This window comes from Staurois parvus, unplaced genomic scaffold (genome assembly GCF_062004578.1).
Source record: "Staurois parvus isolate SC_StPar_1 unplaced genomic scaffold, SC_StPar_1.0 ptg000287l, whole genome shotgun sequence".
NCBI lineage: Eukaryota > Metazoa > Chordata > Amphibia > Anura > Ranidae > Staurois > Staurois parvus.
Window position 1 is genome coordinate 23,054,813 of NW_028318083.1, and position 13,331 is coordinate 23,068,143.

The window sequence follows — 13,331 nt, forward strand, 5'->3', positions numbered from 1 at the left end:
GTATCCATATTATATCAAAGATTGATTTATCCAGCTGAAAATGTTACATAGGGTATATTATACCCTGCTTAAGCTATCTACAATGTATCACACGGCTAATCCCCTGTGTCCTAAATACTTGACAGAACCTGAGTCATTCCTGCATAATGATGTGGGCTTGTCCCAAGATCAAGAACTACTGGCAACAAGTTATTACTGCCATGGGTTTCATTGTGGGCAGAATGTCAGTGGCTACCATTTTTCTTTTGGGTTTCATGGATGGAATGGAGCTGCCAAAAGCCACTCAATTCTTTATTTTTACAGTTTTTTATATCCATAAAACCATTCTCTTATACTGCAAGCTCCAGACCCTCCTACTTTCTCCTGATGGAAATCACTGGTCAATTTGGTTACTCCTTTATATAAACCTATCTTTGTCACAATTGTGCTAAAAAAAGGAGAAAATTTGGTCTGGTTGACTGATGTAGTCTGCTAAATAGCTCCCCTTAATTCTTTGAATTTTCCTCCTCACTGCTAGAGAGTATTGTACTGCATGCTCCTTTACAAAGTCCTATACTTCTGTATGTCAACTGCCTGTGCAGAACTCACTGAGCCTGTTATATGTGAATAATATGGTATTGTTCTTTGTAGGACCATATCTAAAATGTCGCTGTATGCCATTCTGTAATCTTTTAATGTCAAATGTCTCTATTTTGTACTACGTATGTATGCATGAAGTAAAAAAAAACTCAATAAAACCTTACTGAATATGAACTGTAATCACTGGGATCTGCACCATGAACGCATGCTGTTGGGGATCCATTAGCATTTTTGCTATGAAGCCGTGTGATTTCTAGTTATGCCACTGGTTGAAGGGTTACTGCACTTTGCCTTACTAGAAAAATCCACATATGTTTAAATTTTGATATGTATATATATATGATCATCAGTGGCAGCACTTGCCAGTCATCAATATAAAAAACATACCAAAAAAACAAGCTAAGTAAAATATTGCCTTCAAAACCTGAAGTCTGAGCCACGCAAAGACTACAATGCTGTTGTTAATTTTTCTTGCTGTGTTTTTCCTATGTTGTCAGAGCCCATAGAAAGACTTGACACTGTAATCTGAACATTTTCCACTAAAAAAGCTGACACTTCACTTCTGCCTGACAATGGTGGAGCTTTCAGGATGCATATTTCCAGTAGAGCTATGATGAAGTACAATTGAAATAACTGTGTTGCATTAAAATGTCAGCATTTATATTACACAGGAGATCTGAAAAATCATGCTTCTAGTAAATCAAAGAAAATATATACTATACAAAACCAAAAGGTAAAGCAGTGCAATGTGTGCCTAAGAAAATTAATTATTAATCTCTCATGATAGTGATTCACTAAGACTTGTAATGTATTTGAGCTGGCTGGAAGGAATTCTGCTGGCTAATTCAATGACAGCATCACTGCACAGTCCATAGTCATAATTAAATATGCTTCATGCTGACATCAGGATATTGCATTAGGCTGATATTTTACTTAAATATAATTACAAACTGGCTTTATCTTTATGACATAAAGTTTATAGAACATTTGCTACATAGGCTCTCAGGGAACATAACTATAATTGGATGAACTATGAACATGTATGGGTCAATAGCCAGACATACCTATGACTGCAAGAATTCTCATAGCCAAATGTAAAGCTACAATAAAATAAAACTACACAATAGTACAATGAGTGTGATACTGTGAAGGGTCCAGACACTATAATCTTCTTTTGGTGTTAGAGCTCGTTGTGGCTTCATTTACACAATTTGAGGTCACATGGGGGGAGATTTAATAAAACTGGTACACATAAAATCTGGTGTGACTGTGCATAGTAACCAGTTTCCAGGTTTTATTGTCAAAATTTAATTGAGCAAGCTGACGTTAGAAGCTGACTAATTACTATGCAAAGCTGCTCCAAATTCTAGTGCATCAGTTTTAGTAAATCTCCCCCACTGTTGCCTTCTTGGCTTGACTACTGATGTAAACACAAATGACATGTGTTGGTATGGATAGGCCCATCTTATAGCAAAGGTATGATAAGGTTGAAATGCATACCTCCCATCTTTCTGAGATGAGAAAGAGGGACATCTTTTGGTGTAAAATATGTAGGTAAAGGACACATTCTTGTGATGCACCAGTGGACCATGAAAAATTGATAGTCAAAAGATTAGTGGTTTAACCCCCAAGTGTTTTTCTTTACCACTACTTTTTCCTTATACTGGCTGTTCCTACTAACAAGATCAATTATTTAGTGATTGGATGTACAGTTTACTGCAGTATATCACTTTGCATAACAAAAACTACAGGTCTATACATCAGACCAAAAAGAAGGACAAATGAGGAGAAAAGAGTGATGGATAGATTTGGTTAAAAAAAAAGGGACAGACCCTCCAAATCAGGCATGATTGGGAGTAGGGCCAAGGATAAGGGGGTATCACCAGGCCTCCTGTGTGGGGGCCCAGACCAACAGGGGGGCCCAGGCAGCTGGGTGAATAAGATGTGGGCAGGGAGAGCAATCGGGACAGTAGGGGGATAATTACTGGATCCGATCCCCTTTATGGTTCTCTCTGCAGCAGCTGAAAGCTGGCTTCTTCTCCTCTCCCTTGTGCTGGCTTTCAGCTGCTGCAGAGAGAGCCATACAGAAATTGGTTCCAGTAATTGCCCCCACCCTGGTGCACCCCTTACCCTTTACGTTTCCTCCTGCTGCCCAGGTCCCCTGTGTTCCCCCACCCCCACAGTGCTGCTGGCTTCCCATCAGCAGCTGCAAGAACACAATAGTATGCTTCAGGATGGAGAGTGGGGGAAGGGTCCAGTAAATATGTCACATTTACCAGCCCCTTCCTTTCCTGAATGAACACAATGAGTGGTCAGTACAGATCACTCACTATGTTCATTCATAACTGAAGCATAGTAAACTGTGTTTATTTTATGCTGGGGGCGGGGAACCTGACAAATTGGATGTATGAGGCCTGTGGTTTCTAACAGCAGCCATGGTTGGGAGCCATGGAAATGTATCAGCTGTTGCTGCCAACTTATTTTTGAAAGATGCAAGCTTTGGGGCTATCTCCATATTCTAGCATCGCTACTTAGTGAGTAAATAACTTGAAACAAGCATATGAAAGAGAAAGATCAGGATACTTTACTTGCAGGTTTCTGACTCATTAAACGGCGAAGTAAGAATAAGAATGTCAGTCTCTAACCCTGTACCCTAAATCATCAAAAGAGGCAGGTTTCCATATTTCAGCCCTGACAACTTCCTTTTAAGATCCAAATATATTGTGGAAAAACCATAACCACTGAATCTGTAACATAAATTAAAAAAACAAGAAAGGATTACACAATCTTCAGAAAATTCTTCAACTGACAAGTGTTTTTTTACATAGAGAGACCATATTGCTTCCCTGGTTTGGAAAGTAGTAATGAAATGCAAGCAGAGATAGCAATCACAATACTTATTTGCTTTGTAGGCCACTGTTAAATGTTCCTGTGTCATTGAGGACATACACAAGAGCAATGCTCACAGACATGCAGTACTGTACAGGGATTTCAGGGGGCTGCTGCCCTGTCCAAATTGCAGGCTCAGGGACTGTTGTCATTATTGCACCTTTTGTAGTAAATACTGTATATTGTCTATATTAGCTCACAATTCAGCTACCGCATGACCTAAAGCTAGGGGCATATTTTTAGAAGTGCAATTGTTACTTTATACTTGTGTACCTCACACTATAGGGAATCGTTTGTTCCAAGTGTGTAGCAACTGAGTGTTACTACTAGAGATTAATGACTAACAATTTTAATAGCGTGATAATTCTACCAAAAATCCCCCATGTAATCCCAGCCTAACACTAGCTGTTCACCTAAACATATACATATAGTAAAGCAGTATTAAACCCAAAAGTAAACATTTATAACAATGCAGCGTACCATGTCTTAGATATGATAGCTGCATTTGGTTTTTTTTTTAGACCTTCTTTCCTATATTTTCACCAGATGATTTATCCAGTATGTCTGTGTTTTTCAACAGAACAAAACCTGCCCATGTAGCAGTTAGAGGGTTGAGACAGCTTTTATTCATCTATGTAAAACCTTTATCCTAAAAAAGGACAAAACTATTTGCTGTAACTGCTTACAAAGTGTTAGATGGAGATAGTTGGAGTTTGGCTTCTGTCTGCTATTGGATCTAAATGTGCTAGTACATCCACTACTACCCTCCTTCCAGACTGACACTGCTGCTCTCCATAGGAGCCCTACATTCAGAGTGTAAACGCTCTAATACTGGCCAGATCACCAGGTTAAAACAGAAGAAAAAAGCCTAAAAAAAGAAAACGAATGCAGCCGCCACATTTAATGATTGATAGGTTGCAATATATTACATTTTTAGTTTTAGGTTTAATACAACTTTAAAGGCATGCTGCCAAAGCAATGAATTGCTATAGAAAAAAATAGTAACAGTGTAAACTGGAAAGCTGTAAACTTGCCCCAATCTTCCCATGATTTAAGACTGAGAACAGAAGAGAGCATATTCTAATGAATAAGTTATTTGAAGAATCTGGTCTATCATTTTGCTCAACCTTCTTACAGTTTACTGTTTCACATCCTATAGTACTGACAAATCAAGGCTATCTTAAGGGTAAAGAAACTAGAGCAGTAATCTTAGACATTCAAGGTCAGTAGCTCTCCCACCTACGTACAATAAACTGATTTTCTAAGCAAAGCTAGCACCATGGAGAGGCCATAGGAGGCAGTGCTTCCTATTCATTACTATGACTGCATTGTAATCTTCGGAGCAATTCAAACTTTGGAACTTTATTTTTTTGTGGCTCCATGTTTGAAATGAATACCAGAGTACCAGAGCGGCATTAGTCACTAAACAGAGTGTTACCAGGGCCTGTTTAGGAGGCTGCAGTTGTATTTCTAGACCTGCGCACATACTAAGGCCAATGTAGACATAAGCCAATTAACCTACCAGCATGTCTTAGGAATGCGGAAGGTAACTAAAGCGCATGGAGATTCTCAGAAATGAATTATGTGCCTCATAGAATATATTCTTCATAGTGTTTCCCATTATTTCTGCAATAGTAACTGAGCACCACTCGTTTCAACATCTGGTGCCAGCTCGTTTGCTAAGCATCTGTGAAGAGATGTGGACTCAACTATAACCCTACTACTTTCCAGCACACCACAATGGAACCATGCATTCACTGTAAGCACCATATTGTCTTTAGTAATGCTTGTTTAAAACATTTCTAATGTCATTACTCAATTTTTTATTTCTGCTTTAGGAGTAAGGTTTCAAAGAATGCTTAAATATGGTTTAAAAGATGGATGCTCAGCTTTTCGGCTAAAATGAATCTACAGCCAAATCTTTTTTTTCTAAACTCCACATATAAATGTGTCCTCATGGTATTATACCATATGCATGAAAGGAAACATTGTGATGTAGCTGGAGAGCAGCATATGGGGAATTGCAGTGTAGAAGATGAATAAGACAGCCCTTAAAGAAAAAATTCAAAGACAGTCAGAGAAGTAAGAAAAGAGTTATTTTTGAGGCAGGCAAGTGATCAAAGTCATATAATATGCAGGTAAATACAAGCACAGAATAATGATAATTTGCTGAGTTCAGAGAACCTCTTTAAAACTTATCTATAAAGGAGTGTTCAGAGCAAATGTCAAAATGAATCAAAAATAATACATGTCATAGAAGATGAAATCCAAATGACCCCAATTTTGGTCTTTTCAGAAATATATTATCGACAGGGAACCACATCATTGGGGCACCACAGAACTAGCACAATAATACATTTGGGTCAGACATTAAAAGGAAATCTACAATTAAATTAAAGTTTTAGACGTACAGTGCTCACCATAAATTACTACACCCCAACATGTTTGCCAGACAACCTTTACTTTCCTTTCAGAGTCAACATTTTCTATGGGACACTATACTACAAAATACTCCCACAAATGCGGGCCATTGATTGCAAACAAGATGTGTTAATTTGCACACACTAAAAAGTATTTTTCCTAACAAATTCATGCAAGACCATGTTGCAAAAACGAATATACCCCGATGAACATTTTAAGAGCAAAGCTAAATTTAAAACAACAAAATCCTAATTGACCAGAATTCAACTACAGGTGAGTCCAATTATTCATTAAACAGGTGTCCAGCAGACAGTTGATTATAAAAGGGTGTTACTTAACAAAGAAAACCCCTTTCCATTTCATCCTGTCAACAATGGCACCACATGGAAGAGAAATATCTGCACAAGAAAGGTGAAGGCTACAAGAAGATCAGCAAAGCTTCACTTATCAGTCAGAATACTGTAGCAAAAGTGACACAAAAAATTTAACAAATGTGTAACTGCAACCATCTCACAGAGATGTCCAGGCCATCCATGGAAGTTAACACCTTGACAGGAGCATCTTCTCATGAGAAGGGTTGAAGAAAATCGGCATGCAAGTTCACCGCAGTTAGCTAAAGAAGTAGAAAGCCAAACTGGGGTGATTGTTTCTCGTGACACAATACGGTGTACACTGTGGAGGAATGGCATGTATGGGTGTCACCACAAAGGAAGCCTCTCCTAAAGCCCATGCACAAAAAAAGCCCGCCTAGAATTTGCCAGGGCCCATGCTGAAAAAGAAGACAACTACTGGAACTCTGTTCTCTGGAGTGATGAGATCAAGATGTTTTTGGAACTGATGGCTTCAAAACTGTATGGCATCGCAAAGGTAAGGAGTACAAAGAAAAATGCATGGTGGCTACAGTGAAACATGGTGATGGCAGTGCCCTTCTGTGGGGCTGCATGAGTGCTGCTGGTGTCAGGGAGCTGCATTTCATTGATGGTATCATGAATTCAAGATCTACGGCTCTATATTGAAAGAGAAGATGCTACCATCGCTCCGTGCCCTTGATCGTTGTGTACTTTTCCAACATGACAATGATTCAAAACACATCTAAGCCCACTGTTGCATTTCTGAAAAAGGATAGGGTGAAAGTGATTCAGTGGCCAAGTATGTCTCCCGATATGAACCCATTCGAACACCTATGGGGAATTCTGAAGAGACAAGTTGATCATAACTCTCCATCCAGCATCCAGGCTCTAAAAGAGGTTGTTCTTGAAGAATGGAAAAAGGTAGATGTTGCAATATGTCACCAACATGTTCATTCCATGCCTAGAAGACTTGGTGCTGTCCTTACAAATCATGGAGGTCATACAAAATACTAGATGTAGTGGTTTTTGTTGTGGGGTGTATTCATTTTTGCATGAATTAATTGGTGTAAAACGGAAGATTTTGTAATCTAAGTTATATTATTAACTTTACTTTCATGTAATGAGCTAAACAAATGTTCTGTAAAACTCAATTTTGTCTAAATTTTGCAAATTGTTCTTGTGTTCATTACAACTTTAGTTTTCTTACTCATGCAAAGTGAATCACTTACAATGTGAAGGTGAGAACTGAGACTCATCTTGATGATCCAACTCCTGAGTGTGTGTCCACAAATACACACTGCTTGGCTCAGCCAAGTCCCCCACTCGCTCTTCACAGGACTTGTGGCCTATGTCTCTATGGCTCCTGGTGAGTCTCCTGTGAAACTAGGAAGAAGGAGCAGTGCTGCTGCAGATGGGACAGCACTGGATCAGTGGAGGAGTCAGGTAAGTGTTTAGGTGGTGGGAGCACAAGTAGTGGGACTTTTTAAATCTTAATGCAGAGAATTCTCTGCTTTGCCTGAATGCCAGGTGATGCTTCCTTGTAGTGTCAGAGTGTGCTGCTAAACTCCACCCACACATTCCTATTGGACCATCACTATGATAAATAACCTTGCAGGCCAATAGGAATGTGTGAAAAAGAGGTGGTGGCAAGCTTCAGCACTATGACAAAGTTCTGAAGCTTTGCCCAAGTAGAACATCTACAACTTGGTAAATTAGGGGATAATGGTACGTACCTCTGGGTATCTGTGGTTCAACACTATTTAGTTTTCTTAAAGTGACAGGGTCTTTTTAAAGCAATATATGTCTTATTTTCCTGTAAACCTAGTGGGCTAAAATGTAATTGTGGGACAACTGCTATCTAGGCTCCATTGGGTGGTCTAAATCCAAAAGACCACAGTCTACATGACATATTCCTGCAAATTAAATCACTTACCATACAAATGTGCATATGAGAATTAAGACTCATCTTGCTGAATCAAATATTCATTTTTCTAAATAGACTCTTCCACTTTAACAATACTGAAAGCTGCAGACATGTAAGAAGTACAGGTATGTATATTTATCAGCTTTTGATTTGCCTGAAATTCCAGATGATGCTTCCTGGTAGTGTTGGAAGCAACACTGTCTAACTCCACTCACCCATTCCTATTGGCCCATCTCTGTGACAGACTACCTTGCTGGCCAATAGGAATGTGTAGGAGGAAAAGAAGGGGAAGCAAGCTTCAGCCCTATGAGGAATTTCTGAGGCTTTGCCTAAGTAGAGTATTCGGTAGTTGTGGAAAAGTGCTAATTCACACATATGTGGTGCGGATTGAAGCTGAGGTTCCACAGCTAATTGACACAGTAGCTGTTCACCGGTTCAGATCAGGTTTACATCAGGTTCAGGGGACAGGATCAGCTCAGGATTTTATCCTGTTCACACGTCAGGCTTACATCAGGTTCAGGACAGGATCAGCTCAGGATTTTAACCTGTTCACACATGTCAGATTTATATCAGGTTCAGGACGGGATCAGCTCAGGATTTTATCCTGTTCACACATGTCAGGCTTACATCAGGTTCAGGACGGGATCAGCTCAGGATTTTAACCTGTTCACACATGTCAGGTTTACATCAGGTTCAGGACAGGATCAGCTCAGGATTTTATCCTGTTCACACATGTCAGGCTTACATCAGGTTCAGGACAGGATCAGCTCAGGATTTTAACCTGTTCACACATGTCAGGTTTACATCAGGTTCAGGACAGGATCAGCTCAGGATTTTAACCTGTTCACACTTGTCAGGCTTACATCAGGTTCAGGACAGGATCAGCTCAGGATTTTAACCTGTTCACACATGTCAGGCTTACATCAGGTTCAGGACAGGATCAGCTCAGGAATTTAACCTGTTCACACATGTCAGGTTTATATCAGGTTCAGGACAGGATCAGCTCAGGATTTTATCCTGTTCACACATGTCAGGTTTATATCAGGTTCAGGACAGGATCAGCTCAGGATTTTATCCTGTTCACACATGTCAGATTTAGAAGCGGTTCCCATAGCCTTTCAAAAGCCTTTAATCTGCACCTGAACTGGACCGCACTGCTCAGAAATCGTACATGACTCTTTTTTAAACCGCACAGCATCCGCACCTCTAGTGCACCGGACATATGTGAACAGGCACCACAGTAAGCAATGTTATTTCACATGTCATGCGGATTGGATGCGGTTCAAACCACATCCAATCTGCAAAAATGTGAATGGGAACTAATGAATGTAGCTGCTGGTACATACCTTTGGGTGCCTGCAGTTAACATCCCTCAGTATTCCTGACATGATAGGGTCTCTTCAAGGCAATATACATCTTTTCTTGTAAACCCAGTAAGCTAAGGTACAGTTTTAGGACCACTGCTATCTAGATCCAACTGGGTTTCCTAGATCCAAACGACCACAGTCTACATAACATATTATACACAGGCATAGTTACACATACACAGCTCATTCATTTTAATAGAAGTATACACACTTTTCTAACCATTTCAACATAAAGTCAGCTGATCCTTAAATGCCTTTTCTAACACAGATCTTGGAACATAACAGAAGGTTTGTAGTAGTGGTATACATTTTTTTTTACCTCTTAACTAATTAAAACCATTGTGATTGCTTCCTGCACAACAGCATGAACTACCAAAATACAATACTTGTGAAACTCCAGGTTTGATTGACTCTTCGCATAGCATTTGTCTCCTAGCCACAGTACTCCAATCACCATGGCAACACATCCTTCATTCAGTCAAGCAGATTTCAAAATATTTCACAATACAATTAACCTTCCACATAGCATTCTGATCTGGAAAAAAAAATGGAACCTATACCAAAATTGTAGGAAATGTCTCAAATCACATCAATATAATGTATACGCTTATTTGTAACTTCTAGGTATGTATGATCATGATTACTTCCTTTACCTTGAAGATCTCTGGGGTGTGTTGTACTTATTGGAAAGCTGATAAATACCTCATTCATAACCTATATGAATATATATATATATATATATATAAATGTATATTGTATACATATACCTCACAAGCCTTTCCTTGAACAAATCAACAGAAACAAGTACATGTTGCAGAGAAATACTGAATCACAGCGAGCAATATTTGAAAAAGTCTTCTTCACCTTCTTTGCTCTAGTTAAATCAGTAATATAAATGAATTCAGGTTTCTAAATGAATCCATAAAACTCATGGATTTTTGCTGTAAGCAATACTAATGTGTGTTCACATTCGGCTCTAGCAGCTGATCTGATCTTATGACCATGACATATAGTAAGTAATGTGTTGAAGCATTATAAGGAGGAAACATTGAATCACAAAATAATCTGCGAGTAATATTTAAATAAACAGTCTTCTTAGCCTTCTCTGCTCTAGTTAAATCAGGCAGAACACTAATATAAGCTCATTTAGATTTCTAAATACATTGATAAAACTCAGGGATGTTGCTGTCAGCAATATTAATGTGTGTTCACATTCAGCATTAGCAGCTGTCCTGTTCCTATGACATTTGTAGTAAGTAATATTTTGATGCATTATAAGGAGGAAACATTGGATCACAAAGTGATCAGCAAGCAGTATTTAAATAAAATGTCTTCTTAACCTTATCTTCTTTGATTAAATCAGATAGAACAATAATATCAGCTAATTCAGATTTCTAAATAAACCCATAAAACTCAGGGATGTTACTGTCAGCAACACTAAAATGTGTTCACATTCAGCACTAGCAGCTGATCTGCTCCTATGACATATAGTAAGTACCATGATGAGGCATTTTAACACTTGCTATTCATTCTCCTGTTGAAATCACAGCAGTGTCCTTCCATGACTTATTACGCATCATCATTAACAGTCCCCCTGCTTTGCCCTTTTTACAAGTATCATTCCTTCCCCTGTCTCATTGGCAATGGGTGATAATTAGCACCAACCTATGTTAAAGACACAACAGGACAAGTTTGAATTTATTTTGATGTTTTAATGATTTTTCTAAAATCAGAAACACGAGATCAGTTCCATACAGCTGCCACCTTTGAAGTCAGCCCTGGGACTTTTGACAGGTTGGTCCTGAGACTGTCAGCTGTCACTGGTCACTGACACAAAGGAGCGCTTCAGGAGCCCGGCGGACTAGATCAGCACCCGGCAGTGTGGACAGCTCCAGAGGAGCCGGCAGTGGATCAGCACCGGCAGTGTGGACAGCTCCAGAGGAGCCCGCAGTGGATCAGCATCTGCAGTGTGGACAGCTCCAGAGGAGCCGGCAGTGGATCAGCACCGGCAGTGTGCACAGCTCCAGAGGAACCGGCAGTGGATCAGCACCGGCAGTGTAGACAGCTCCAGAGGAGCCGGCAGTGGATCAGCACCGGCAGTGTGGACAGCTCCAGAGGAGCCGGCAGTGGATCAGCACCGGCAGTGTGCACAGCTCCAGAGGAGCCGGCAGTGGATCAGCACCGGCAGTGTGGACAGCTCCAGAGGAGCCCACAGTGGATCAGCACCGGCAGTGTGGACAGCTCCAGAGGAGCCGGCAGTGGATCAGCACCGGCAGTGTGGACAGCTCCAGAGGAGCCCGCAGTGGATCAGCACCGGCAGTGTGGACAGCTCCAGAGGAGCCGGCAGTGGATCAGCACCGGCAGTGTGGACAGCTCCAGAGGAGCCGGCAGTGGATCAGCACCGGCAGTGTGGACAGCTCCAGAGGAGCCCGCAGTGGATCAGCACCGGCAGTGTGGACAGCTCCAGAGGAGCCGGCAGTGGATCAGCACCGGCAGTGTGCACAGCTCCAGAGGAGCCGGCAGTGGATCAGCACCGGCAGTGTGGACAGCTCCAGAGGAGCCGGCAGTGGATCAGCACCGGCAGTGTGGACAGCTCCAGAGGAGCCCGCAGTGGATCAGCACCGGCAGTGTGGACAGCTCCAGAGGAGCCCGCAGTAGATCAGCACCGGGAGTGTAGACAGCTCCAGAGGAGCCCGGGGGGAGGATCTTCTTACCTGTCTCCAGGTTCAGGGAAATCCTAGCCTCAGCCAGATAAGGGGTGTCACTTTTTGACCGGACTCTTCTGATGGGTCGCCGATCAGTCTCCTCCTCTGAAGATGCCGCCATTAAGGGGTGCACGGTATACAGGGTCGCCCGGCGAGCTAATAGAGTGGGTCAATCAAAACCAAAAAAAAAAAAGAAAAAAAGGGGGGGACAAGGAAGAGAAGAAGGTCCAAGGAGGAGGGGGAGAGGGGAGAGAGGAAAAGACCAATACATAGGAAGAGAAAGAGAGAATAGTGGGGGGAGGGGAGAGAAAAAAGGCAGAAAGAGAGAGCAGAAGGGGAGGAGGGAAAAAGAGAAAATACGTTAAGGATTTGAATGTAGATGGGAACAGGAGGAGAGCAGCAATGAGCAGGAGGTGAGGAAATCCCTCCCCCAGCTCAGCTCCAACAGCAGACCCACTTGTCACAGCTCACCATTGCACCCTCATCCCTCTGCTGGCCATGCAAGGGTTAATGTCTGAGCAGAGGAGCTGCATGGCAGCAGAGGGTTAATGCTGAACCTTCCATGACAAAGCTGATCGTCTGAGCTGGGTAGTAAGGCACACAGATACACTGCATGAATGGACACACTGTGACAGCAGGGGATGCTGCTGGACACATTACAGACACACCAGCAAGCAAGAAGCATGCCTCTCCAGGAAGCAGGACAATCACAGGCTGACTTATATGAGGAGCCTCAGTGTTCAGTTGCATGGCTAATAATGGCTTCCTATTCAAGTCATAGCCAGAAATAGCTGTAATGTTTGTGGCTACTTGTCATACATTTTACTAGCTGATATTCTGTAATAAAGAAATGCAGAGCTATTTAACAATGGCTACAATGGTTTACTGTTCTGTATTCAGTTCCTTACTGAATAAATATGGACATAGCTGTATTTTATAAAAATCAGAAATGGAAATAGTAGGTATTAAACCAGTGTGCTGGTGTTCATTTTGCACGACCATGCTGCAAAACATGGATTGAAAAAATATTGATAAAAATAACATACAAATAATAATAACAACAATAATAGTAGTAGTAGTAGTGATAATAAGTAGT

At 41.1% G+C, this 13,331-nt stretch overlaps 1 protein-coding gene across 3 annotated transcripts in view; it reads right to left on the reverse strand.

Moving 5' to 3' along the window:
• The window catches only part of PHACTR1 (phosphatase and actin regulator 1), a 445,132-nt gene that overhangs the window by 400,345 nt on the left and 31,456 nt on the right, over nt 1-13,331 (reverse strand). For all 3 annotated transcript variants that reach the window (XM_089682314.1, XM_089682316.1, XM_089682313.1), the window contains exon 3: nt 12,245-12,391. In XM_089682314.1, coding sequence (XP_089538440.1) covers nt 12,245-12,391 — 147 coding nt within the window. The remainder of the gene's footprint in view (nt 1-12,244; nt 12,392-13,331) is intronic.